Genomic DNA, 25,599 nt, shown 5'->3' with positions numbered 1-25,599 from the left:
TTGATAGGAACTTTAAACCAACAATTTGAAATTAATTGCACACTTGTATCCTGCAAGGGAAAGGCTTGACATGTCCGATCATTTGATTTACCCTGACCCAGCTGTCTCCCAGGTGCTGTATAAAACACGCTCTGCTGGGTCTCCCACCCCACTGACACCTAAATACATAGGAATTCATCTTTAAAAACTCAAACACAGATTCTTATGCTTCTGCTGCATGTCGTTATTCTTTGCTTAAAAACAGGACCCTCTGACTGTAAAACAAAAAGACTTTGCTCTGTTGCAAAGAATAAAAGTCAGCTTCAGCTATATAATTCTCAATTCTCAATAATAATTCTCAAATTCTCCTAATCTCCTTTATACAAAGGAGAAAGAACTGAATAAAGACCAAGTCCCACATGCAGGATTATTTGTGACGTTTGAATGCAATGCAATTAGTGCTTCATTAAGGCAGCTTCTTATCTGTCTGGCTTTGACAGCACAAAGTAACATTAAAATTCTGAGGGAAGCAACTCCACAGAATTCAACAGTCTCATAATTCCTGCTATTTCACTCAGACAGCTTTCATCTCTTCTTGCTTCTAGCTTTTCAACTGCATATCTAAGACAGTGGGCAGCAGGTGAAATCATCACATGGACTGAGGAACCAGCAATCCCAGGAGGAGGTTTTCAAAGCGTGCATTTAGAAAAGTTTCCTAATTAGAAGCCATTTTTTTTTTTTTTAATGCTGAGGGTGGTGAGGCCCTGGCACAGGTTGCCCAGAGAAGCTGTGGCTGCCCCATCCTTGTAATTGTTCAAGGCCAGGTTGGAGAGGGCTTGGAGCAACCTGGTCTAGTTGAAGGTGTCCCTGCCCATGGCAGGGGGTTGGAATGAGATGATCTTTAAGCTCCCTTCCAAACCAAACCATCCTGTGATTCTATGATTTTATGATTCTGTTCCCTAATTTTTCAGAGTGTGTCATGGTAGCTTGATGGGGAAGAACATGAGATTCAGCATTAGGTCAGAGGAAAAGATCCAAACTCCAGGTTTCTCCCAGCAGTTGTGTGATCAGAAAAATCTCCACAGATGACGGAGAATTTTCACTCTGCCTTTTTGTGCAATGATCAATAATGTTCATTCTTTCCTGAAACATCACTAATCATATTTTGTTCCCTCTAGAAGTTTAGGTATCAGCATTTAAAACTTATTGCTACTTGAGGTGCAGTTTCAATTTTCAGTACCAACTTTGTTACTTCGCTGAGATTCTGAATGAAATTTTAGTGTATTTTATCTAGATAGAAAAAAAAATGACTACTTGCCTGCTTGTAAATTGAATCTTTTGACTGTGCACAACATCGTTGATAATTCATGCATTTTAATTGGTATTTATGCATTTCTATTTCTGGTAAACTAAAAGCAGTGTAAATTATGACTAGCAACAGTTTACCAAAAGACCATATAGAATTAAAAAGATCATTTGTTGTTAGTTTAATAGAACAAGAAAACTGAGAATATGCTGTAGATAAATGGAGCAACAAATGGTTAATTACGGGGTTGATGGCTTAATCTAGCTTCTCGTTTCACTGTGCTAGTTAGCACTAACTGTGAACCATCTGTCTGAGAGTTTAGCACTACCCCCACAAGTATTTCATTATGCAGTTTTAATATGCACTTTTGACAGAAATGGAAATGGGCTCCGATCAGTTTTCATGTCACATCAGGCTACGTAAGTTTTTAAGGTTGGAATACAAATCAGAGAATACAAATCCTTCCTTCCCTCTTCTAGAGCACTCCTGTCATCACCCTCTGCCTGGGAATGCAAATGCTATGTTTACCTTTGCAGGGAAGGTGGGAAAGAAAACCAATAAATACAGTTGTCTGTGTATCACTGGAGTCAGAAGATACTCTGTGCTCTGTTTCTCTAAAAAAAAAATAGAAATTATGGGCAACATTTTCATAAGCTTCTAAAATCATTAAATGATAAAAGAATGGTTTGACCTTAAAGACCATCTCGTTCCCACCCCCTGCCATGGGCAGGGACACCTTTCACTAGCCCAGGTTGCTCCAAGCCCCACCCAACCAGGCCTTGGACACTTCCAGAGACGGGGCAGCCACAGCTTCTCTTGGCAACCTGTGCCAGGGCCTCACCACCCTCACAGAAAAGAATTTCTTCCTAATTTCTAGTCTAAATTTCTCCACTTCTAGTTTAAAACCATTCTCCCTTGTCCTATCACTATATGCCCATGTAAAAATTATTCTCCCTTGCTTTTATAAACCCTCTTTTAAGTCTGCTCTCAAGACCTCCTCTTGTGTGCATGGTCCACATGTGGCTTCTGTAGAGCTAGAATATGGCTATAAGCCCATTGAGTAGGTCCAAATGAGAGTACTTTTTGCCCACTTTTGCAGGAATGCCTTGCTTTGGGTAGGACAGTCCAACAGTCTCAGGTTTGGAATGCCTGAACAGAGTAGGCAACAGGAAGGCGAGAAGGTGCAACTAAAGATGCCTCTATCCCTTACTTCTGAGCTATTGCTGATTCATGACTGCAAGACCTGGAATGCTGTTGGATGAATAAGCTTTATTTGATTCCATTTTATATGAATATCATTTATAAAACTCAGGGGAAAGTATGTGAGAAATGACAGAGGGAGTTTGACCAAGACATCTGAATCAAATCAGAGAACAGATTGAGTTATTCCTTAGGCACAGAGAGAAAAATTGTGTGTCTGCAGCATCTTTTCTAAAGATATATGCTGGAGGCCTAATCCTTTGAAAAGCTGACCAAGTATTATCATAGAATGTTAAGAGTTGGAAGAGGCTTTAAAGCTCACCTCATTCCAACCCCTGCCATGGGCAGGGACACCTTCCATAGACCAGGTTGCTCCAAGCCCTGTCCAACCTGGTCTTGGACACTTCCAGGCATGGGGCAGCCACAGCTTCCCTGGGCAACCTGTGCCAGGGCCTCACCACCCTCATGGTAAAGAATTCCTTCCTAATATCCAGCCTAAATTTCCTCTCTTTCAGTTCCCCTCCTTCCCCAGTTGCTGAGAAAAAAGTTGGAAGTGAAAATACTTGAGTAAAAATGGTACTACACGACAGAAATACTTTTTAGTTCATGTTAATGAAGGTGAAGAGACGTTCATAGCTCCACTGTGAACTGGTGGCTACCTAGGGCCAGTGCTTGGAAACACATTACCTATGGGAAAAAGAAGAACCACTTTAGATTAGTCGAAAAAGTGTAAAGGACCCAATGAAAAAATCATGCAGTGTTCTTTCTGACCATGGGTTAAGCTATTGGGTCTTAAACTATTCTCATTAAAAAGTCAAGATGCAGGATATCTACTCCAGAAAAAGCATGCTAAACGAAAATGGCAGAGATGTGTTTGTTTCTCCGTTAATGAAACCTGATGGTGAGGAATCAGCACATCACTCCCCCTCTATCTTGGAAATATAATTCAAGAGAGCCATAACAAGCAAGCTGCTTTTTAACTGCCCAAATACAGGTGATCCTTACAGGTGATCTGGTGGTTTGGCAGAGAAGATGAAGGCAAGCACCATGCTGTTGTGCAAGGTAGGACACTAGGGAAAAATACCATCAATTTGCATATTCCATCCAAAATGCAAGATAAAAATGACAAATTACATATATGAACAAGGAAAGAAAGAAATCTGCCTGTGTGCTAGAGGAGAAAAAAGGGGAGAGGTGGGATGATCTGGTTGAAAGGATGGATTATATGGAAATGTCCCACCCAGGCCAGGCTCTCTCTAGCTTTCTCTGCCTGCCAAAGGGACATCTACCCTCCTATGGGTTGAGAGCATGGCACAGATCTACAGGGTCTGAGGGCACATCCTAGGGACCAGAAAATATTCCAAGTGCCCTGGGGACAAGCCAAGGCTCTTGCAGGAAGGGAGACTGGGATCTAAGAGCAAAGTCTGTGGTAAAATCATAGAATAATTTAGGTTGGAAAAGACATCCAAGGTCATCAAGTCCACCCATTAACCCAGAAACACAGTGGCCACCATTAAACCATATCCCCACGTGCCACATCCACGAGCCTTTTGAACACTCCCAGGGATGGTGATTCCACCACAAAACAAACAAACAAACAAACAAAAAAACCTTTACAGCACAGCTTTTGCCCTTGCACTCCTCCTTCTTGACTCAACTCCTGCAGGGGAAAAAAACCACGAGAAACCAACGAGAAAAAAAGTAGGAAATTAATAAAAGTGAGTCTCTGGGTGCCTTTCTCCTCTTTGTTACGGGCTGAGGGGCATCAGGACGAGCCGGCTGCGGGAGACGCGCGATGCAGAGTGAGTTACCCTTTCCAGGAACCAGTGCGGGCGAGTCCCCTTCCCATCCGTCCGGATCCTCATCTTCCTGAGGGGTGCAATATCTGCAATCTCCATGATGAAACTGTCCTCTTGGCCTCGCTCAAACCTGGAGGGGTTGAAAGACGGAGGAGGTTTCCTGCTGCTTTACAGAGTCGTTGCATCTCTGTGCGTGCCGCGACTCTCACCATGCCAACAGCCTCAAATTAAAAGTTTATGAGTGTGCTTTATTGGACTTGAGCTTTCCTGTGCTGCAATCACCAGCTACTGTGCTGTTGGCAAGACACCTCAGTGCAGATTTGACAGGGATTCCTCCTCCCCTGGAAAAATCAAGCCCCTACAAGGCACCTGGAGCCGTTCCAGGCAGCCTGTAGCATATATTACCACTCTGTTTGTAACCAGAACAATAGCAACTCACAGTCAGGCTTCTGCACATCGCCTCCCTCCTGGCGGCTGCCCACTTGCCTGCCCTTGGCCCGTTCCAACTAGAAGGCAAAAAAATTTAGCTTCATCTCCTTTCACTGAGGCTCAGCACATAACTTTGTGTTTGCTGTGGAGAGAGGCAGTGGCTGCAGCTCATCTAAATACTGTGCTGTTTTGCAAGTCAGAGCACAGCACCTAAGCTTAGTAAGGACAGACAAGCTGTGTTAGAGGAGACAAAACCAATCTCGTGCATTTGGGGAGTTTGGATTTGCAAGCTCTCTCTGACTGTGGTAAGAACCAGGGTGGGTTTGTGTAACTCTGCGTGAAAGACCTTACCCTGAGCTTGGCTGCTGTGTGCAGGCACAAGGATGTGTAGGAACTGCTCATCCATAGCAATCAGCAGAAAGCAGGAAAAGGGAAAAAACAGCTAACATATGCTTCCTGAAGAAGATTACATTGGCTAGGACTGTGCCTTCCCTCCCTCTTGGCATCGCTGGCACTAGGAGGAAAGCCTTGATTCAGTGAAAGTGCTGCCTCAGGCTCACTATTACTGTGTTCAGAACAAGTGTATCCTCTAGCTTGTCCCCAAAATACTCTGGCAGACCCGTTGTGGGCTTGGACTTGGAAATCTAAATCCTTGCTAAGGAGAAGGGCAGCCAAATCCAGGGGTTCTACCAAGCACCACTGTGACCACTGTGCTCTCGAGATTCCTCTTCAGACTCCTCCTTGTGAAGGGGTTAACTGAGTCTGACGAGAGGCTTGGGAAGACCTCTGCAAAATGTGGGCACTACCATAATAGAGACAATCCATAATGATGATATCTCACTCCTGGCAATGCACTCACCCTCCTACAGTTGTGCAGTGCCAGAATATGGAGAAAAACCATTTCTTTACCAACCTCTGTTCAGATTACCCCCTGCAGCATGAATGTGATTATCCTCACACCATTATCTGAGCCTGCATAGCTGCAGATGTCAGTAATAGGGGTTGGCTCTAGCCTCTCGGTTTTCATCCAGGCATTGCTTTCCCTGCACTCCAGAGGCATTTGGAGAGGGCGTTTTGGTCCCAGTCCATTTCTAGTTATTAAGGGTTACGTTTGCTCTTTGAAAAACTCGCCTCTCGTTAATTTGTCTTTCTGTGGTGCTGGATACCAAGACAGCCTGTCTCACTGTAAGAAAGAGAATGCACTTTTGTGCCTGGACTGGATTGATTTCCACATCTATTTAAGAAAAAGGTGTGAACCCTTCCAGCCTGAATTATCCCGTGATCCTATGATCAGTATTACTTACAAAGCTTCATAGAAATCTCTCACTCTAATGCTTTCTGGGCTGAGCAAATCTAAGTTAAAATGTCAGCTAGCAAAAGAAACCATTATTTATCTTCAGTAAATGCTCTGTTTAAAGTTTGCAATGCTGATACTCACCTGCTACTTCCAAGAAGTCATTGTACTAGAGGGAAGCAATTGCCAAAGTGACAAACTGGGTGACCCAGAAGCTCTTTTCTATCCCTAACATATATGAAGATGAACATAAGCCTGAAAAAAATTGAGAAGGGAAGAAGTAGCCAGACAAGCTGACTGCTGCTATTCCTTTTCCAGGACACTGAACCATTTATCTGAAGGATTTCATTAAGGTTCCCTACCCACGTCTGCCCTTATAAATATTTCTATTGCCCAGGGGTCTTGGCAATAACAGTAATGTAGCGAAAATTGCCTTAAATCTGCAGCAGGTTAGACAGACGGTTCTTCCTAATGCACTAAGCTGCTGTGAGTGGATTGGCACTGGATGGATCCAATAAAGTTGAAGTACCTTTCACCATTTGGTTGCAGCAGCTCTCTCCTATCCCTGCACTGCTGGCACAAAGGCTGGAGAGATTTCCACGTGGAACAAGAGCCGGGGAAGCCTGTGCTGTCAACAGCTGGATGAAAAGTGGTGGCAGTGGTGTGGAAACAGACAGTGTGTGAATCTGGGGACATGAATGTCCTCTGCAGAGAATGCTAAAGAGACGACAAGGGCTCTGTACAGCTAGGGGTGTGATACAGGTAGCAGAGATGTGCCAGTACCACCTTAAAGAATAACACAGTATCCTGGGGATATTAACATAATAATAGCTGTGTGTTACACTTCCTTCTTCTTTATCCAGCCCCAATGAGTTTTCAACACCTTTCACAGATCTTCTACCGGCAGAAGAAAACCCAAACAACTAATGACATAGAGAGTTTGCATTTCTCCATTATTGCATTTTCATATCCTCATATGAGAGATTATTCATCCCACTCATATTTAAAAATGTAATTTTTTTAATAGGCCACATAGTTCAGGGATATCACCTGCCTTGCCAGATGCAGCAAAACTGCAACCCCTCTCTCTAAGGGTTGAAGATGTCTTGGCCTCCTTTAGAGATTTTTGGTTGACATACCCTGATGAAAAGTCCGCTTCACTTTTAAATACAGACGTGGTCCGTTTTCCCACCTACTAGAAGTGACTGTTGGGATTAAATTAGTGGAAGACAGGCCAGTTTGGGCTTACCCAGGGTCTTGGAAGAGGGATGTCCCTGGTGGCCAGACTTGCTGGTAGCCAGACTTGCTGGTAGCCCAGGTGCATTGCCCCCCCCCGTGTGGGATGTCCCTCTGTGATGGGGAGCAGGGCCAAGAGCTGTGGTTTTCTACACAACTCAGCTGTGTTTCTCACTGAGATTTTAGTCAGCAGCACCTCTGCTACATTTTATCTCTTTTCACAGCAAACAAGGTTCGTGCTTGTTATTGACTATACACATGAAGGTTTCAATCTTAGCTGAACATGATTGTCCAGACACCCACTGTGCTATGACAGCTGCAAGTAAAACATCCCTTGAGCAAACACCTCTGTGCAGGAGCCTTATCTTCAGTTATCCAGCACCACCTCAGCAAGCTGAGCTCCAGCTGTGTGGCCAAAAGCTCCAACGCTTCTGATACTCTGTAGATGCTTTGCTGAATAGGATCTGAGGTAGTCAATCAATTAAATTTAAGAGTGATGAAGCCTGTCTCTAAAAGATGGTTCATTCTTGAGCATGCAAAAGCTTTCTGAACCAAGGAAGGGGCCAGGAAGGAACAGGAAAGCATTGGGAAAACCGTGGCTAGTGGCATGTGGGGTTTTTTTGAGTCACAGAAGCACTGGGATCACACAAGGGTTATCTTGCCTGTTAGCTGCCTCTGCTGAAGGAAATATTAGTTTTCACCTTCTTAGTAAAATGAGGGCATGCAGTGCAGCATTCTGTGCAGCTCACAGCCCATTTCCACCTCTGGCCACACTGGGCAGACAGATGTCATCCCATGTCCCTTTCTTACAGGCTGCAGACAAGTCAGGTCCAGTCCCAAATCCATGCAGCTGCATTAGCACAGCAGGGAGCCCAAGGTAAAAAGCTCACTTTTCAGCTGGGCCCTCAGCTTAGGTCCTGGCATCCTTCATACAGCCTCTGGACCAAGCTGGCTGGCACCTGGCCAGCTCGGCAAATGGGAGGAGCAGACAGAGGACAGCCAGCATCTTCCCATCCCAGGCACTTCCCAAGGCAGGTGTGGGCATGCTGGTTTGTATTTCTTTCATTACGCACTTACTCATGAATTTCCATTAAATAATGTTCAAATTAAAGTCCTTGTTTTTCCCCGAAAGATGAGTTTTGCAGAAATTTCACCTGTGGTTTCCTGAAATGTTCACAGTTCCTCTTGGAGACAATGCAGGGCTTCACACTTACCTCCTTATCTCTAAAGCCACTGAGGAGCAGGTTAAACAAAACTTGGACAAATAATGGTTTCCCTGGATACACAGTGCTCTCTTTTTTTGCTCTCTGGTCTGTAAACTACCTGACAGAAACACTTACTAAGGGCTCATTTCTGAATCCATAAAGTCAGTGGGAGTTAATTTTTGTGTTCCAGTGGGAGCATGATCAAAGACCCAAGTTCTTCTTGACTTGACACAAGAATCTGTCATCACTCCACTTCTAACCAACAAAAGTGGCAGTTACTGTACCTGTCTCCGTTTTTTTCCAGCTGCATTTCCTCAGTGTTCCCATTGGATCCAAAGACAGTCATGAAAATGCTGGTGTCAGTACCTCCACTTTCGATGTCTCCAGTCACAACTGTGACTTCGTAGAGGACCTGGTGAGGGTTGGAAACAATCAGAAGGTTCCTGCTTTCAACTAGGGTAGAGTTAATTTCTTCTCAGTAACTGTTACAGTGCTGTATTTTGGATTTGGGATAAGAAGGGTGCTGATAACACACTGATGTTTTGCATTCTTTGCCAAGTGCTGTTTATGCCAAGTCAAGGACTGGTTTTTTTCCTTGTCTCATGCTCTGCCAGGGAGGAGGCACACAAAAGAAACTGGGAGGGACCCTGTCTGGGACAGGTGACCTGAACTAATCAAAGGAATATTCCACACCATAGGATGTCATGCCCAGTATATAAACTGGGAGCAGTTACCTGGGAGAGGCTGATCCGGGTTCAGGAAGAGGGGTCTGGCATGGGTGAGTGGGTTCTGAGAAATTGCATTGTGCAACACTTACTTTCCCCCTTTTTATTATAATTATTTACCACTATTGTTTCATTTTATTTTATTTTCAATCATTAGACTGTTCTTAGCACATGAGTTTTACTTTAATTCTCCTCCCCATTCCACCAGGGTGGGGAGGGAAGAGAGGAGGGGCTGAGTGAGTATAGCTGCATGGTGTTTCATCTCCTGCTGGGCTTAAAACCACAACAGAAGGTCTCATTTGAACAGCTGTCCCTAAACCATGTAAAAGCCTGGGCAAAACACTAGACAGGCTTTGCTGGAGATCTTTTTCAGAAATGGCTACAACACAGCTTCTTGTTTTCTCTCCACAGCATGGTTCCCAGAGGAAAAGTTAGAGATTGAACCTTGGTCTTACAGGACCTTGGTCTTAGCATCATCTGTGACTTTTTCTGCAGATTTTCTCAGCCTAGACTGACTCAGAATGAGACACATTCATTGTGACAAACATATGAACCATAGAATCATCGAATGGATTGGGTTGGAAGGGACCTTTAAAACCCCCTTCCCTGGGCAGGGACACCTTCCACTAGACCAGGTTGCTCCAAGTGCCATCCAACTCGGCCTTGAATGTTTTCAGGGATGGGGGATCCACCACCTCGCTGAGCAAAACTGTGCCAGTGTTTCATCACCCTCAGCGTAAAAAATTTCTTCCTTATATCTAATCTAAGCTGACATTCCCTCAGTTTAAAACCATTATCCCTTGTCCTATTGCAACAGCAGTGATGAAGACCTGTTAAACTGCTTCTTCATGGGAGTCACAACCATCACATCAGTGGCTGGGTCTCCAACCAACTGCTACTGACATCTCCTCCTGGAAACCTCCCAGCACTCCAGACTCCTGCAGTGGACCAAATTCTTGCTAATTAAAACAAAAAAACCAAAAACAACACCCAACCAAAAAAAAGCCCAAACCATCTCTCAAATGCACAACTGTTTCTTTTTTTTTTTTGACTGCGAAATGTTTCCCCCGAGTGTTCGGTGTTCATCTGGGCAACATTTAGTCCAACTTGAATAATAGTTTTGAAGTCTGTACATTGGAACACTCTCTAAGGCAGAAAAATGCAGACATCTTATTCTCTCACTGCTGCATTGAACGCAGAGTGTTCCCAGATCTCGTGTACTGAAGCCATGCCAATTTGTGAAAAGATGTTTTGTATCATTTTCACCTTATTAGCCTAATTTTGTTCTTTTCTCCTGACATGGGAATAATAAGACTCAGAATAAACATGTCAAAAATGTGAAAGTCTCAGTGGCTGTCAGTGCAATTAAGATTTTTAGGCCACTTAGATGCTTTCAAGATCATAGCTATGGTAACAAGACTTCTGGATTTAAGAAGTGGAAGAATATCAAGAAACAGCCCCAACAAAACATATTTCAAATAGTGCACTGCTAGGCCAGTTTTATTGGTCTGAATTGTGACTGTCACATAAATAAAGAAACAGTGCAAAGGAGTAACATAATAGAAAAATTATTTTTCATGTTTGATCCTGAGTAACCTGTCCATCACATATTCACCCACACACACTTTAAATCATAGCAATGCATCATATTTGCTGCAGGAAGGAGAAGAGAAACTTTTACCAATGCATTAAAGGCTTTTAGTGACTACAGTGCATATTGAGTAATTTCTCAATTTAAAGCACAAAAAGAGGGAATATCAAGTCAAGAAGAAAATTAAATTGCAATGGGTACCTGTGGCTGCACAAGAGTTAAGCACAAGAAAAACAAGAAACCAAAGATGCTAAACATATTAGTTGTCCTTGAACTCTCAAAACTAACTGCAGCTATTGACAAGGGAACAGCCCCAAATTCCCTCAACTAGGAGACTGGACAGAACCTCAAATGCTCACTTCTGATTTTACATCCCAAGCATCTCCCTGGATTTCCCTAAAACCCTTCAGCAAGTTTCTAACCCAACATCATACAAAAAAAAATTGCAGTTAGGTGTGTCTATTTTTGGTGTACTTAGGAAAATAAATATTCAGGACTGTGCTTTTAAAAGAAGATTGAACATAACTCTTCATTAAGATCCACTTCAGTGTACAGACAGGCCATCAGCTCACCAACAGGAGCTTGGAAACCTTATCCAGGAGGTTAAACGACAGATGGGACATTTTTATGAGACTGGTTTTAACCTTGGTATTCAGGGTGAGGGAGGTTTTTATTCTCTCTTAGGTCAATTCCATCACTGATTTGTTGAATCGTTCATAGATGCTAAAAATGTTATCCAGTTTTTGGGTGTCTGGGGAACAAGAAAGATTTCAGGAGGATATCTTTAGCTTGGGAATCAAGAGCAGCATAAAGAAAAATTAATGTACTATGAAAGTGTAAGCTGACTGTAAATAGAAGCACATCTGTAGAGATTTTAAATTGCCATACAGGTATTAAACACGGTATTATTGTCACATTCATCCAGACTCTTATTTCTGTCATAAATCTCACATCCAAAATCAGCATAGCTCAGCTTTCCAATTTGTGCTTTCTTGAAATATGGCATAGCAGATATTACTTCAAAATTCATATATATGGATGAAAAGACTACAGAGTTTCTTTTCATTACTTATTCAACTTTAATCAGTTATTCTTTTCAAAGATCAAGCTTACAAATGTCTCCATGTTTCAGCAACTTCCAATAATTATTAGTTTTTGACTGAATTCAGTTTCCCTACCCCCTTATTAGAAAATCCCATATGTAGCCACACTAGGCAGAGATTAAAATATTATAATACAATTTAAATATAATTAAATAATAAAATATATAAATATATATTTTATACACAGACACACATACATATATATAAATATATAAATATATATATATATATATAATTAAATATTTTCTCTACTCTAATCTGATGAGTTAGAAGTATTTCCTCACCTTGCAGCTGCTCCCACCTATGGGTACCGGGTGATGCAGTGGGTGCTCCAAGTGTGATGACAAAATGAGGACATCCTGATGAACTATGTCCTACCTGATCTGCCCTCCCATCAATGCCACAGCTGCATCCCTCCAGCTTTAATAAACAGGGCTCTAAACAGTAATGATTCTAAACTGTGCCTAAAGATTTTGCTAAAAGAAACCAACATAGAAAAGGAAACCAAAGAAAAAGCTCAAGCCACTTGCAGAAGTCAAAGTGTGAGAGCTGCTGACACACAACCTGTGTCAGCAGAGGCCCCCGCAGCAGCTAAAAGACACAAAGTGAGCCTGGTGCCTACCTTGACACCAATGTTGACGCATTCTGCATCCAGGATGTTGAGGATTCGTGAGGTGAGCCCATCACCTTTGTCTCTGGCCAGCCAGCACTTGGCCACAAAGTTGTACATGACGCCTTTGGTGGGCACCACGATGTTGAGCTCTTCCATCAGCCAGCAGCTCTCGGGGGTGGCACCATCGTGCCCCACCTGTGGGAGTCAGAGGGAAAACACCTCCTGGTTAAAGGAGGACTAAGAGTCCACGACACTATCACGCAAACCACTTCCACAGAGGGATCACAGAATCATAGGATGTTCAAGGTTGGAAGAGACCTTAAAGATCATCTAGTCCCAACACCTCCTGCCATGTGCAGGGACACTTCCCACTAGAGCAGGTTGCTCAAGGTCTTATCCAACCTGGTTTTAAACACTCCCAGGGATGGGACATCCACAGCCTCCCTGGGCAATCTGTGCCAGGGCCTCACACACACTCACAGTAAAAAATTTCTTCCTAACATCTAACATAAATGTCCCCTCTTTCAATTTGTAACCATTACTCCTTGTCCTATCACTACAGTTCCTGATGAAAAGTCTCTTCTCTGGCTTCCAGATAGTCCCCTTCAGATACTGGGAGGTTGCCATGAGGGAGCTCTGGAATAGTGCCATTGCTGCCCAACAGGCAAGATGTCAGTGTATATGGCAGCTGATGTAGCCAAGGGAGCTCAGGTCAGCAGCTGCTAAGCATGAGGGAAGGCAGGACACTGCCAGTCCCCCTGAAAAAGCAAGGCAGACTGGACTGACCTATATGAAAACATGTCCAGTCTCATTCTATTCTGCTTCTGCTCCTTTGACCTCCATCTGCTCATTTGCAGTTGTCAGCACACCCATTTCTCCACTCTTCCAAGCCCTTCCACTGCTGTTACCACACTCTACAAGTGACTATCCAAAGCTTCATAGCCAAGAGGAAAGACGCAGCTCAGCAAACACCCACATGTGTTATTCAAACTCTCCTTCCCTCACAAATCCACATAGAAGTCAACTATATGTATGAGGCTGTTTCTGTGCTTCCTATCTGCTTAGACTGCAAAAGCTCCATGTTTGCACAGGAGACAGCAGATGGAGCTTACATCTGTAGCTGGTTGGTTTTCCAGGACCACCTCCTCCGAGCGCAAGAATGATCCATCCTGGACAGCAGGAAGTCACACCAGAGTGGCCACAAGACTGCACGGATGAGCAACAAGCTCCTGACAAAATTTAAGTGGAAAAAGGAAGAACACTAGAGGTGGCAGCGAGGGCAGAGGACCTGGAGAAATACAGAGACACTGCACAAGTGTGCAGGGGTGAGTTTAGGAAAGCCAAAGCCCACCTGGAGCTGAACCTGGCAAGGGCCATGAAGAGCAACAAGCAGTGTTCCTACAGGTATGTCAGCAGCAAAAGGATGCTGATAGTGGAAATTTCTCTGAGAACCTTCATGTCCCTCTTAAAGAAGGTGCACAGTTCATCCCAGGGCAGACTTAGAAGTAATGTATCCCGGCTGATGTACAAACCTCAGTCAGACAGTCATTCCAATGAGCTAACTGCACATAAAAAGTTGAATAAAAGACCTACCTGCACTTCATTATTTTCATAGCAAGTGCTGTTTGCGCCATTACTAGGAAAATGAGGTCCTTAGTTCTTGATGTTTTTTGTTTTTAAATTATTAGGATATTTAAGGTGGCTCAGAAAGTAATTTTTAATAATAGATTCATCTGGGGTGATATGTCTGTGGTATCTTTTTTTTTCCCAAAAAACAATTGATCTTTTTTATCTGACTGTCTCAGCCATCACTGCTATTAGGAGTATTATTGCTATACTAATGTCTGTACAGCTGCAGAAAATTAGAGCTAACCACTAGGGAAATTCAAGTCTACAATGGATGCATTAATCCTCCAATTCTTGGGGTGTGAGGTGAATGGGAATATAACACTTGCCTTCCCATTCCCTCTCTTGGCTGGGCTTCTCCAAACCCAAAGGCCCTCTGAGAGTCTGCATGCAGCCTCTAGAGATCTGTTGCAGGATGGCATGGATGAGGCAGTGTAGAAAGTTCAGGGCAAGAGTTCTGCAGTGAAGCAGGGACAAAGCAGCTGGAGGGAGAATCCCAACGAGCCTATTAAAATTTGATGGTCTTTTGGATTCATTACACACTGCCCAAATCACAGAACCCCAGAATGGTTTGGTTTGGAAGGGACCTTAAGGATCATCCATTTCCACCTCCTGCCATAGGCAGGGACAGCTTCCACTATCCCAGGTTACTCCAAGCCCTCTCCAACCTGGCCTTGAACACTTCCAGGGATGGGGCAGCCACAGCTTCTCTGGGTAAAGCATCATTCCAAGACATTAGGTACCAGATTTCCACAGAAACCTTTAACTTTTTTTGGTATCAGTGACTGGCCAGAACAAAACATCCTTTGCATCCAGCTGCCTGGGAGAACCTGTGCTCAAGCAGATTTCCAAGAACCTCAAGAACAATGTCTTAAATTCAGCCAGTGTCAAGTCTTACATATGGCTGGACTTTTAGAGAAGAGCACCAGGATTTGTCTTTCAGTTCCAGGCAAATCTTTAGACAGACCATGCCAATAGAGTGAGCAAACCCAAGCCACAGCCACAGTGTAGCCTGGATGTGCACACCAACATCACAACAAGTTGTTCGGGATGAGATGTTTGAACTAAATTAGAATGGCAGAATTTCAAAGGCAGGTAGATCCCTGAGCTGTTTGAAAACCTTTGTAATTTGTTCCTACTGTCCTTGAGAGACTGTTGAGTAATTCACAGGGACTGCTGAGTACTTCACATCACTAAGATGCACAGTTTGTACTCAGCAGCTCACAATCACACAGCAACTGAACACAATGGCAGAGGCAAAATGTGAGAGTATTTTTCTGTGGAAAGAAAGAAGGAAAAGAAGAAAACCAAAATGGATTTTCTACTTATTCCGAAAAGTCCAGGCAATGCTAGAGAGACTTGAGGGTCAAGTCCCTAGTCACCGAGGGACTGGACTTGCACTTGAAACACTTGTATGTCCTTGATTTTACTCTGTGTTTGTGACGGAGAAAGGCCCTGAACCAGAAGAGGTTTATAACAGCAAACCAATACATGGCTCTTCTGGATGTACCTGTGTCTCTCTGTAGTGACAACAGTCCAGGAACTGAGAAAGTTTCTTTCATTAGGAGAAGAAATATTAAAACTTGTTTTGAAAACACAGTATAAAGAGCCTACACCAAATAACTTGTGTTATTTATTTTAATGTCAGGATGTCTATTAAAGCACACCAGTAGTAAATATTGCATCTGTAGGCTCACAAGACCGGTATAAATAGGCCCCTTTCAAATTACTTCATGTTCTGCTGTTTCTGCTTTCACTGAAGTGTATTTGCAGCAGGAGAATAATACCAAACTAGAAATGGCATCACGCTGCAAATCCTGAGATCCTGCTAAATTGTACAGTCTGCTGCCTGGGTTATACAGAGCGCTCCTGGAAACTTAATCTTCACACTATCCTATTTTCACATGGTAACTCGTACTCAGAACTTTTCACCTTCCACAGAAACAGACAAATGCCAAATCTAAGAACGAACTGTTCCTCACTTCTCCCAAGTAGATAACTAGCAATTTTCTGCAATGTCCCTGAACACTGCAATTTTCTACAAGGAAAATGTGGACTGATTCCATGGCAACCACGGCAGACTGGCACATCGATGTCATCGCTGAGACATGGATCAGCAAGAAGAAACCTTCCAAGCGGAGGGCACTGCGTGAGGGAAGGCAGAAGGCCATGAGCAGATGGCTCCTCCAGCCATGAGCTGGGGGGTTACAAACCAAAAGGGAAAAGTGACCAAGGGGTGAGGCAGCAGACTGGTGAGATCACTGAGGAGAGGGGTGAAAGAGTGTAGGAGAGCTCCACCCAGCTTGAAAGATATATATGTTATTTCTTTTTTGAGCCCTCTACGTTTGATTTGCAACCTTTTCTCTTCTTTCTCATTTGTATTCCTTTTAAAATTAATTTTTGCCTTGTCTCTGTCTATTTCACGGTGTCTGCCCCTACTTTCTTCTATTCTCTACTCCTTCCTCACTGCCTTCCAACACCCCTTTCTATTTCTTTCTTCAGCCTGCTCTTCCTGTGGCTCTGACACTGAGGGGTGATACTGTCTTTTTCCTCCCTCTCTGTCCCAGCCCATGGCTGTTTCCACGTGCACACAGTCTGGAAGACAAGGATTTATATACTTGATTCACTGTCAAAGTTTGACCTCGAGATGGACTAGAAAGAAAGTGCTACTTATGCTCATAATAACCAGGCACTTGGAGTGCATTAGGAAAATGGATTGATAATAAACTTAAATCTAACTGGGACACTCCTCAAGGTGTCAGAATTCATTTCTTGAATGAAAGGTAATGTGAGTGACTCAGTCTCTCACCTGCTAAAACAGGGCATACAACTGCAAAGATTTTCTAATTTCTAAGTTAGGATTTCTCTCTTTGCATTTTTTTCCACTTGTCTCACTCCAAGTATACAAGGACAGACATCAGCTGGTAGGTTTACTTCCACAGAGGGCATGGGGTAAAAATGAAATTAAATAGGCTCCTGAAGCCCTCAAATGCTGTGGGTTTCAGCCCCTGAGGGGCTGGAGCAAGATTTCAGGAGATGGAACTGCCATATGAAGCAAGAATGATGTACGCAAACACTCTGGAATATTCATGTGAAGTTTAAGCTCAGTAATGGAGGGTCTATGCAAATTGTGCCTCCCTGAGCCATTGCAGAAAAAATGGTTCCTGTACCAAAATCTATTTGTGCACGTTACTAACAAATGATGATTAATTCTCTTCTCTAAGCCTGGGTCCTCCAAGCTGTGAAAACAATTTTCATGTTTAGCTTGAAAATTATACAAGATGTGTTTCTCACTGCTGGCACAATTTATGAAACCCAACTGAAAGTAGTGAAAAAAATGAGTAGGAAAAAGACTGATGAAGAACTGCATCCTGGGAGCCTTCACTGCATCTCTCAATAAAAGGGGTTGAGTAAGAAAAAAACAGTGCCAGAGATGGGACAAAACTGAGACATGTTAAAAACTTCTTTATAATTCACCATTATCTTCTGCCTCACATGGATCCTGGTTTTGTCAAGCATACTTATTTTCAGGTTCAGACACATGTGAAATCTCATTAGCACATCCCTGTTTACATTCCCTTTAGACCCAGGAGCCTCTCCTTCACTGCTAAGAATAACAGGAACATGTGCTTTCTTTGGCCACGTATCTCATATCCCTCCAGTGCTCGCGCTGCACTCACAGCATTACCTCCACTTTTTTGATCTCCCCGACATCCAGGCCCCAAACTGAGAATTTCTCCACAGAGCCATCCGCAAACTCGTCTTTTCCTTCTGGGAGATCCAGCCATAGCCTCTCTGTCTGCACTTTCTGGGGACCCATGATGATGATGTACACCCGGCTGTTGGTGCTGGAGTCATACTCTGTGCCTGTCGTGATGGTGATGTGGTAGGGGATCACTGCAACGAACAGAGGTTTATTCATCAGAAACCCCGCGCATTTATGTGAGACTTGAGGAAACCAGGGACTCATCCCATCAGAGGGAGCAGTTGTGCATGTTAAATAGGTTCACATCCCATTGAATTCATTTGGAGAAGCGATAACATCATGCTTTGTTGGGTTACAAGTGTGCTTTGGAGACTACTTGCCCATGGCACGTTTGGGACTGAATTCTGCAAGGGTTAATTTCCCCAGACAACCCTACTAGCTGCAAGGAGGTTATAAGTCCAGATTTCTCCCTAATGGATGACAGAACAGCAAAGGGCTTGAATCCTTATTGACACCAAGAGACCTTCCTGAAGATGAGTCTGAGCACCTAAATCTTAAACAGGCTATTAGGCCAAAATGATCTTACACTCCCTGTTCAATAAAGACAAATAAATCTATGCCGACTCCAAGGTAAGCCATCACCAACTGAATGTCCCAGTACAACCACAAATGCTCTCCTTTGTGCCTCATTCAAGGATTGCTGTGATCTATGGGGCAGCTCAGGGTTTCAGCATCACTTTACAAATCCAGGCAGACAGAAAATAATCCTTGTATTAAAGGCAAGTCGCTCAGTAATTCTATGCATTACATAATAATTTTGGTGAGGGAAAAAACCTTCAGGCCAAGGCTTGGGAAAGAGGAGGTGGTTTTTTTGTGGTTTTCAGAAATTTCAGTTCAGCTGTTAAAAGGGAGGAAGTGCCAGACTGCTTTTCAAGGGCTTTCCAAAAGCTCATTTGGGTAAGCCAAGCAGGCGGTGCAGAATTAGTCGCTGAATACTCGTTTGATTTCTCAGAACATTTGTGCAGGGCTGTTCAAACAGTTCTGACAAGACTCAGAGCTCTGAAACTTGCTTCGTCACAGACTTAAAACAGCCTGGCTTCATCATCACTTTTTTGATTAAAAAAGAAAGGGGGGTTATATGTTGGCAAAAAGTTTGGTTGGTATTCAAATTATCCAAGATCGACATCTAATTTTGTTTTAGAATGACTAACAATATTTTTGAGGTGGGGGTTGTACTGGAAACTCATATCAGACTCAGAATATTTGTGCAACATCAGGGAAGGCATGAATTCATGCTGACCAAACCTGTTCTTACCTCTGGACAGAGCAGAAACCAAAGAGATTAATTCAGCCCCAATTAGAGGATTTTGTGTACCAACACAAAACAAACTGATGATTAGGCAAGATTTATTCTCCCCTTTATGGTATAATTTACATTTCAGTGTGTTCATCAGCATAATGATATGCAATGCATTTAGCAGGAAAAAGGGTGTAGCTGTAGTCAAGGCAGATTTTATAAGAATATATCAAGCAGTCATGTTTAGATCACCTCCAGACTTTCAAATAAAGTATATTTTGAATAGGGACAAAAATTTTCCTTTAACACAGTTTTTATCCTGTTCTCCTGTGCCAGACCAAGTACAGAGAACTACCAGCATTTCCATCTGATGTTGCATCCTCAAGCCAAACTATCTGAAACATCTATAAAAAAGAACTATGAGTAATCATCATTTTCCACTTTAAATAGTGAATACAGAGATATAGAGTAGCTTGATACCAGACAGCAGGAAACACTGTTTGCTGCTCTTTCCTTTGAAAAACTGGAAAAGGGATCCTTTAATTTGTTTATCTCTCCTCCCTGTTGTCTCCCTTTTCCTCTGGGACTCACAGCTCCCTTTTTTTTAAACATGGGAGAATGCAAAACCTGGAGCAAGTGACCACAGCAGGACACCACAGGTCCTCCAGCCCATTTCTCTTTGCCCTGTTCCCTTGAGTTCCAGCACAGAGGTCAGGTTGCTTGAGGGCACATGTTCCCCTCACAGTGGGGTGGATTTCCTTAGGGATGCATCCATACCGTCTCCAGAACTGTCTGGTAGCATGGAGCAGGGTGCCCAGCTCAGACCTAAGCAGGATCCAAGCCAAGAGGACCTTTCCCCGTGCTCCACCCTCACATCATCTCCTGCCCCCCAAAGGCATTTGCCAGTTTGGTCATGCCAGAGTCAGGACTGGGCTGCTCAAACCGTCACTCCCTTTCCCAGGCAACTCCCAATACCACTTCCCTAATCAACTCATTAACAGCTGGCTTTTTATCCAGCTCAGGAGGTGGCTGTCTGTCTCACCAGTCCATCTTATCTGACATTCCTTCAGGAAGCAGTTTCCTTAATGAGGCCAAGTCACTGAACAGAGATAGTGGTGATGACAAGCTCCAGGACTCAGAGATGAAAGACCACCCTGGCATAATGGGGATGGTGGGAACGGTCCTAGCTCTGCTGGAGAGGGCTTCTCATGGGAAACGCTCATGTTTTACCCATTACTTGTGAAACTACAAGGGATGCCAACGTGGCAGATGTTATCCATTGTCACACCACAGAAGTAATATCAGAAGGAACATGGGAATCACTTATTTTTTTTATTTGAGCACAATGTGGGATTACAAAAGAAGGGTTGCCCCAAGACACATGGGTTGCAGACCAGGTTGAGCAACGTGCAGCATTATGTCTGTCCCCAGCTGAAAAGTGTGGGACATGCCACCCAGGCATCACACCACAACAAGCTACTGGACATCAGATGAGCTGCAGTAACCATCTGTGTGAGTCTCCTCAGACAGCTTCCCCTTGCAAGCAGTCTTAAACTCCTAAGGCAAATGATGTAATTTACACATTGCTTGACATTGAAATTTAAGATAAGTTTCATTATTTTGCACTTGCTGTGGATTAAGAGCACACAGACAGACAGTAACTGTGATGCTGCCCAGTTAGTTGTTACAACACGGAATTGTAACCACACATCTAGACCTTAATCTAAAGCTAAAAGACCCCATGTAGGATGTCAAAAAACCGTAGGTGAAATTTAGCTGGTAAGTCATTGCCCTGGAACACAAAGGTGGTCAAAAAAAGAGTATATAAATCACAGAAACACAGAATCATGAAAAGCATGGGTTGCAAGAGACCTTAAAGCTCATCTTGTTCCAATCTCCCTGCCATGGGCAGGGACACCTTCCACTATCCCTAGACTAGACTCCCTGTGTGAAGGTGGCCTTTGCAGACACCGACTGGCATATTTCACTTTTTATAAAGTGAAATACAGAAACAGGTTTTTCTTTAATGTTCGGTTTTGTCTCAGAAACAAGAGTCTAGAGATGAAATTCTACGCTAGTGCCACCAACTCTTTTAGTCAGTTATTTGAGCAGAAAACTCAGCCCAGAGTTCATGGACTCCCTGCCTTTCAGCAGACCTTGCTTCTTTGCCCAGTAATTAGACAGACAGCCTTCTAGAAAAGAACTGAGCACTCTCGGTGAAAGGTTATTTCCTGAGAGCCAAAAAACTTGTCTGTACTATTGCTCAGCTCCCCATATCCCACTCCCCTTCCAACACAACAGCTGTTGTGATGCAGCTACATGTGGTAAGGAGAAAACATGAAGGGTTCTAAAATAAATCACGTTCAAGTTCATACGAAATAAATATCCTTGGTGATGAAGCACTGATAACCTGATCATGAAAAGGGAAGGTGGCTTAAATGGGACAAATAAGGTCCCAAGAAATTCAAACACACCTTTGGTAATTCAGATCTAATATGCTACATGAGATACCGTCTTGAGTAGGTCAAAGAAACAGGCTAGAAACATTGAAGTCGCTGTCAACTCCATGGCTTTTTCCACTGCTGGGGTCAGAGAGCTATAGGAAAAGCAACAAACACAGGAACACGAGCCCTGATCCAGCCTTTCCCAAATCAGTCATGCCACAAGGAGAAGAGAAACAATTTGTCCCGCCTCTCCTTGATCTTCAGCAGGATGAACGCAGCCCACCAAGCACGGAAAGCCAAGAACACATGCAGGCATGCAGGCAAACGCTCACCCACGCTCACTCACTTGAGCCTTCTTCTGCTGCCTTGACCAGTCTGGATTTTTTGGTCTCCTTCAGGTTTGCATTGCTGTCCTGACTGGACACGCTGAGACAGGAGCCATCCAGGCTGTTCCGGTCGCCCTCATAGCTCTGTTTGGAAGGTATGTATGGGGCAGCAGTGAGGCTGAGTGCTCAGGTGCTGTCAGCTGTTCCCATGTGCCTCCAAGAACAACATGAGAAGAAACCCCTGTAGTTCCCCAGGTACCTTTTTTACTCAGTGTAGCTCAAATCAAAGTGACTTGTAATTTACAGCTGGTCATTCGTTTACTTCACTGGTAACCCTGACAGGCCATTTTGGATGTGTGTTATAATAAAAGAAAAAAATAATAGACCTAACGGACTTTGTTGGTGAGTTGTGGCTTCTTCTCTGCTACCTGTGTGAGCAGTAGGAAATTCAGATCGATGTAGCAGTGCCAGATTTCACAGAATCGTAAGACAGTTGGAAGAGACCTTAAAGAATATGTCATTCCAGCCTCCCCTGCCATGGGCAGGGACACCTTCCACTAGACCAGGTTGCTCCAAGCCCTGTCCAACCTGGCCTTGGACACTTCCACGGATGGGGCAGCCACAGCTTCTTTGGGCAGCCTGTGCCAGGGCCTCACCTGCCCCAAAGGGAAGAATTTTTTCCTAATATCTACTCTAAACCTACTCTCTTTCAGTGTGAAGCCATTCCCCCTTGTCCTCTTGCTACACACTCCTGTAAAAAGTCTCTCTCCATCTTCCCTGTAGGCTCCCTGCAGGTACTGGAAGGTCAGAATTAGGTCACCCTGAAGTTTCTCTTCTCCAGGCTGAACAATCCCAGTTCTCTCAGCCTTCCCTCACAGCAGAGCTGCTCTGTCCCTCTGATCAACTTGGTGCCCCCTCTGGACTCGCTTCAGCAGCTCCACGTCCCTGTGCTGTTGTTCCCCAGGGCTGGAGGCAGCTCTGCAGGGGGATCTCACCTGAGGGGGCAAAGGGGCAGAATCCCCCCCTCCCCTGCTGCCCACGCTGTGGGATCAGCCCAGCCCAGCCCTGTGGGGTTCTGGGCTGGGCCATGTCCATCCTCTCCCCTACCAGCACCTCAGCTCTTTGTCCCCAGGGCTGCTCATCAGGCACAGGTCAAAGAGTGCAAGGGGCAAAGTACTGCAAAGCTGAATGATACGAAACATCTGCTGTACTTGAAGGGCTACTGACAATGTCTTTGGTGCCACTGTCCAATAAACGTGAGGCTTTTACCACACAGCCACATAATTTAAAAAAAAAAAAAAAAAAAAAAGAGTGATTAGTTTTTTTAGTTTTTCCTCACTGTGAACTGATATGAGCAGCGGGGTGAGCAGGACCACAAGCACTCACAGCATTGTCTGCTGCAGTTTTATGAGGGAGCATATGGCAACACTCATCCATGGTGTAACTCCTCTTACATCCGCTCTGTTGCATCCAGGATGAGTCTGGGCCAATTTCATCGATGATAATTTCAGTGGTAACTGTCAATTAAAATGTCACTGTATTTTGCAAAGTGGACTCCTTAAATACAATGAACTTATAATCAGCTGCTTTATTATGTCTTACTCTATAGAAGCAAGAGAAGTCTATTAATCTTGTTTGCTAATTTTACTTAGAGCATGTCCCTCGAATTCCAATTAGCTCTGCTAGGCTGATAAGCAATAGAGTGTGTGCAAGTAGAAAGGGCATTTCACCAAAAAAACATTCGATGCAAAGAGACCTGACTTTTTAGTTTGCAACAGTGGAATAGGGAGCTGAAAAGATAAACCCATCCAGTCCAGTGAGGATGAAGTCAAAGGACCCCATGTTTTGGCTTCAGGACTTTGAATAGTGGGACCCATTGCTAACCTTTGTGGGCACAGCAAGGACAGCAGCAGGGAAATACACTCTGCTGTGCATCAGCAAGGTACTGAGCTCTCATCTGAAGAGTTCCTCTTACACTCCTTGATTTTTCCGTTGAAATTGCAAATTACAGAGCTAGTGATAATGGGCTGAGAGTGGTCTGACTTTCAGCTCTCGTCTGAAAATCAGAATTTCATTTTGGATAAGCCAAAAAAACCCTTTAAGTCCCTAATGAGCTGTCTTGGACTTCAACCAGATATTCAATAATTTCATTTCTGTGAGTAGCAGTGGGATCTGCTTTGAGCCATAACTGTACCTGTTCGTAAAGCGTGCGCTCTATCTTTTTGTCCTCTTTCTTTTTGGAGAGCCAGCGCTCGCACAAGAAAACAAATGACTCCTCTGTGGTCTCGTCCAGGATCTCCACTTTTTCCAGAAACCAGTCAGGGCTGAACATGCTGTTATCGTGACGAATCTTGATCTTGTATACAATGCCAAGGTCCACAGCTTCTATAGTAAATGTGTCCTCCTGCAGAGTGTTCAAGAGCAGTTGATTCTGTTAAAAAGCTCTCAACAGATCATCTACTGAACAAAAGCAGAAAAGAGGGACTGCAGAGCACATGTGTTTAAATTCCATATTGCAGGGTGGTGTTTGGATAAAAGCTTTATATATGCCTTACAGAGGCATATCTGTGAGCTAAAACTGTTCTGCAGGGAAGTGTTTTAAAGCCTGTCTCTGCTAGGAGGACAGCTGCAAAAAACATCACTTTTTGCAACTAGTTAGAATACTGAAATCCTGGCAGATTTTTAAGTTCAAGTGTTCTTCCCTTTCTAATGCAGTTAGATCTGTATGGACAATCCAGATAAAGCAATCTTTGCCACCATTATTATCTGAGTATCTCAATATAAAGCTGTGAATGTAACTCATGGACTGACCATGGAGTATCACTTTTAGTGTTATTTTCTCAAGCACAGACACAGTTTAGGCCCCATAAACTTACCATCCTTTGTCGTGAATTCCAGTATATACTGTATACATGCAAATCCATTGCACAGAGGCTATGGGAATGAGAGACCCCAGAATTTGTGTGCTTCCAAATCTGCAGCCAAGAGCTGAAGCCAGTTTATGTGGACCAAGCTCATAATCTGTCCATCAGTGACTTCACAGGAACATCTGCCTGTTTGCTGCAGTGCCTGTCATTTCTAATACCCAGCTGACAATCCATACAAAGCGTTTCAAGAGATAATGAATGTAGTAAATGGAATCAATCAATCCATCCCTCATAGGAAAACTCAGCCTATAAAGACAGTCATGGATTTGTTAGGTTAGAGACTGAGAAATGGAAAGTGGTATTAACCCACTGTGTTTGTACCTGTCCTCTTTCGAACTTGTTGAAGTTTGTTTCAGATTTACTGAGTTTTCTCTCTCCCATGTCCCCCAGATCTCCGTAGATATTTAGGAAAACATTAGCATCTGTCCCAGCGCCATAGATATCCCCAGTGAACACGGTGATCTTGTACGTATGAACTGCAGAAAGAAGGAGAGGCGTGACTTCTGATCAGGTGAATTACTAAGATATATGAATTTACCTAAGAAAATGGTCCTCAAATTTTCTACTCATTGCTCAGTTCTTGGAGGTTCTAAATCCCATATGGTTTTTCCTTTCAGGTTTCTGATCCAAAGACTGGAGAAACACTGGACTGAAATTTGCTGATTTTCCTTTTCTCATTCTAATCAATGCCTGTGTGTTGCTTTGATCACATAGTTCACAGTTAAAAATGCAAAGAATCATTATGGTTATTACTGGATGGGAAGTCGATAGAGGTGAGGGAACTCAGCACCTT

The 25,599-nt window shown here is 43.6% G+C and overlaps 1 protein-coding gene across 1 annotated transcript in view; it reads right to left on the bottom strand.

Moving 5' to 3' along the window:
• Positions 1–25,599, bottom strand: part of LOC135406581 (lipoxygenase homology domain-containing protein 1-like) — a 72,339-nt gene that overhangs the window by 30,827 nt on the left and 15,913 nt on the right. Inside the window, exons 6-12 of the mRNA XM_064640897.1 lie at positions 25,128–25,282; positions 24,074–24,283; positions 21,900–22,023; positions 17,795–18,003; positions 12,490–12,675; positions 8,733–8,860; positions 4,297–4,414 (exon numbers count right to left, since the gene is read on the bottom strand). Of these exons, the coding sequence (XP_064496967.1) occupies positions 4,297–4,414; positions 8,733–8,860; positions 12,490–12,675; positions 17,795–18,003; positions 21,900–22,023; positions 24,074–24,283; positions 25,128–25,282 (1,130 nt within the window). The remainder of the gene's footprint in view (positions 1–4,296; positions 4,415–8,732; positions 8,861–12,489; positions 12,676–17,794; positions 18,004–21,899; positions 22,024–24,073; positions 24,284–25,127; positions 25,283–25,599) is intronic.

Source organism: Pseudopipra pipra, chromosome Z, assembly GCF_036250125.1.
Source record: "Pseudopipra pipra isolate bDixPip1 chromosome Z, bDixPip1.hap1, whole genome shotgun sequence".
Taxonomy (NCBI): domain Eukaryota; kingdom Metazoa; phylum Chordata; class Aves; order Passeriformes; family Pipridae; genus Pseudopipra; species Pseudopipra pipra.
This window is presented reverse-complemented; position numbering and strand designations above follow the sequence as displayed.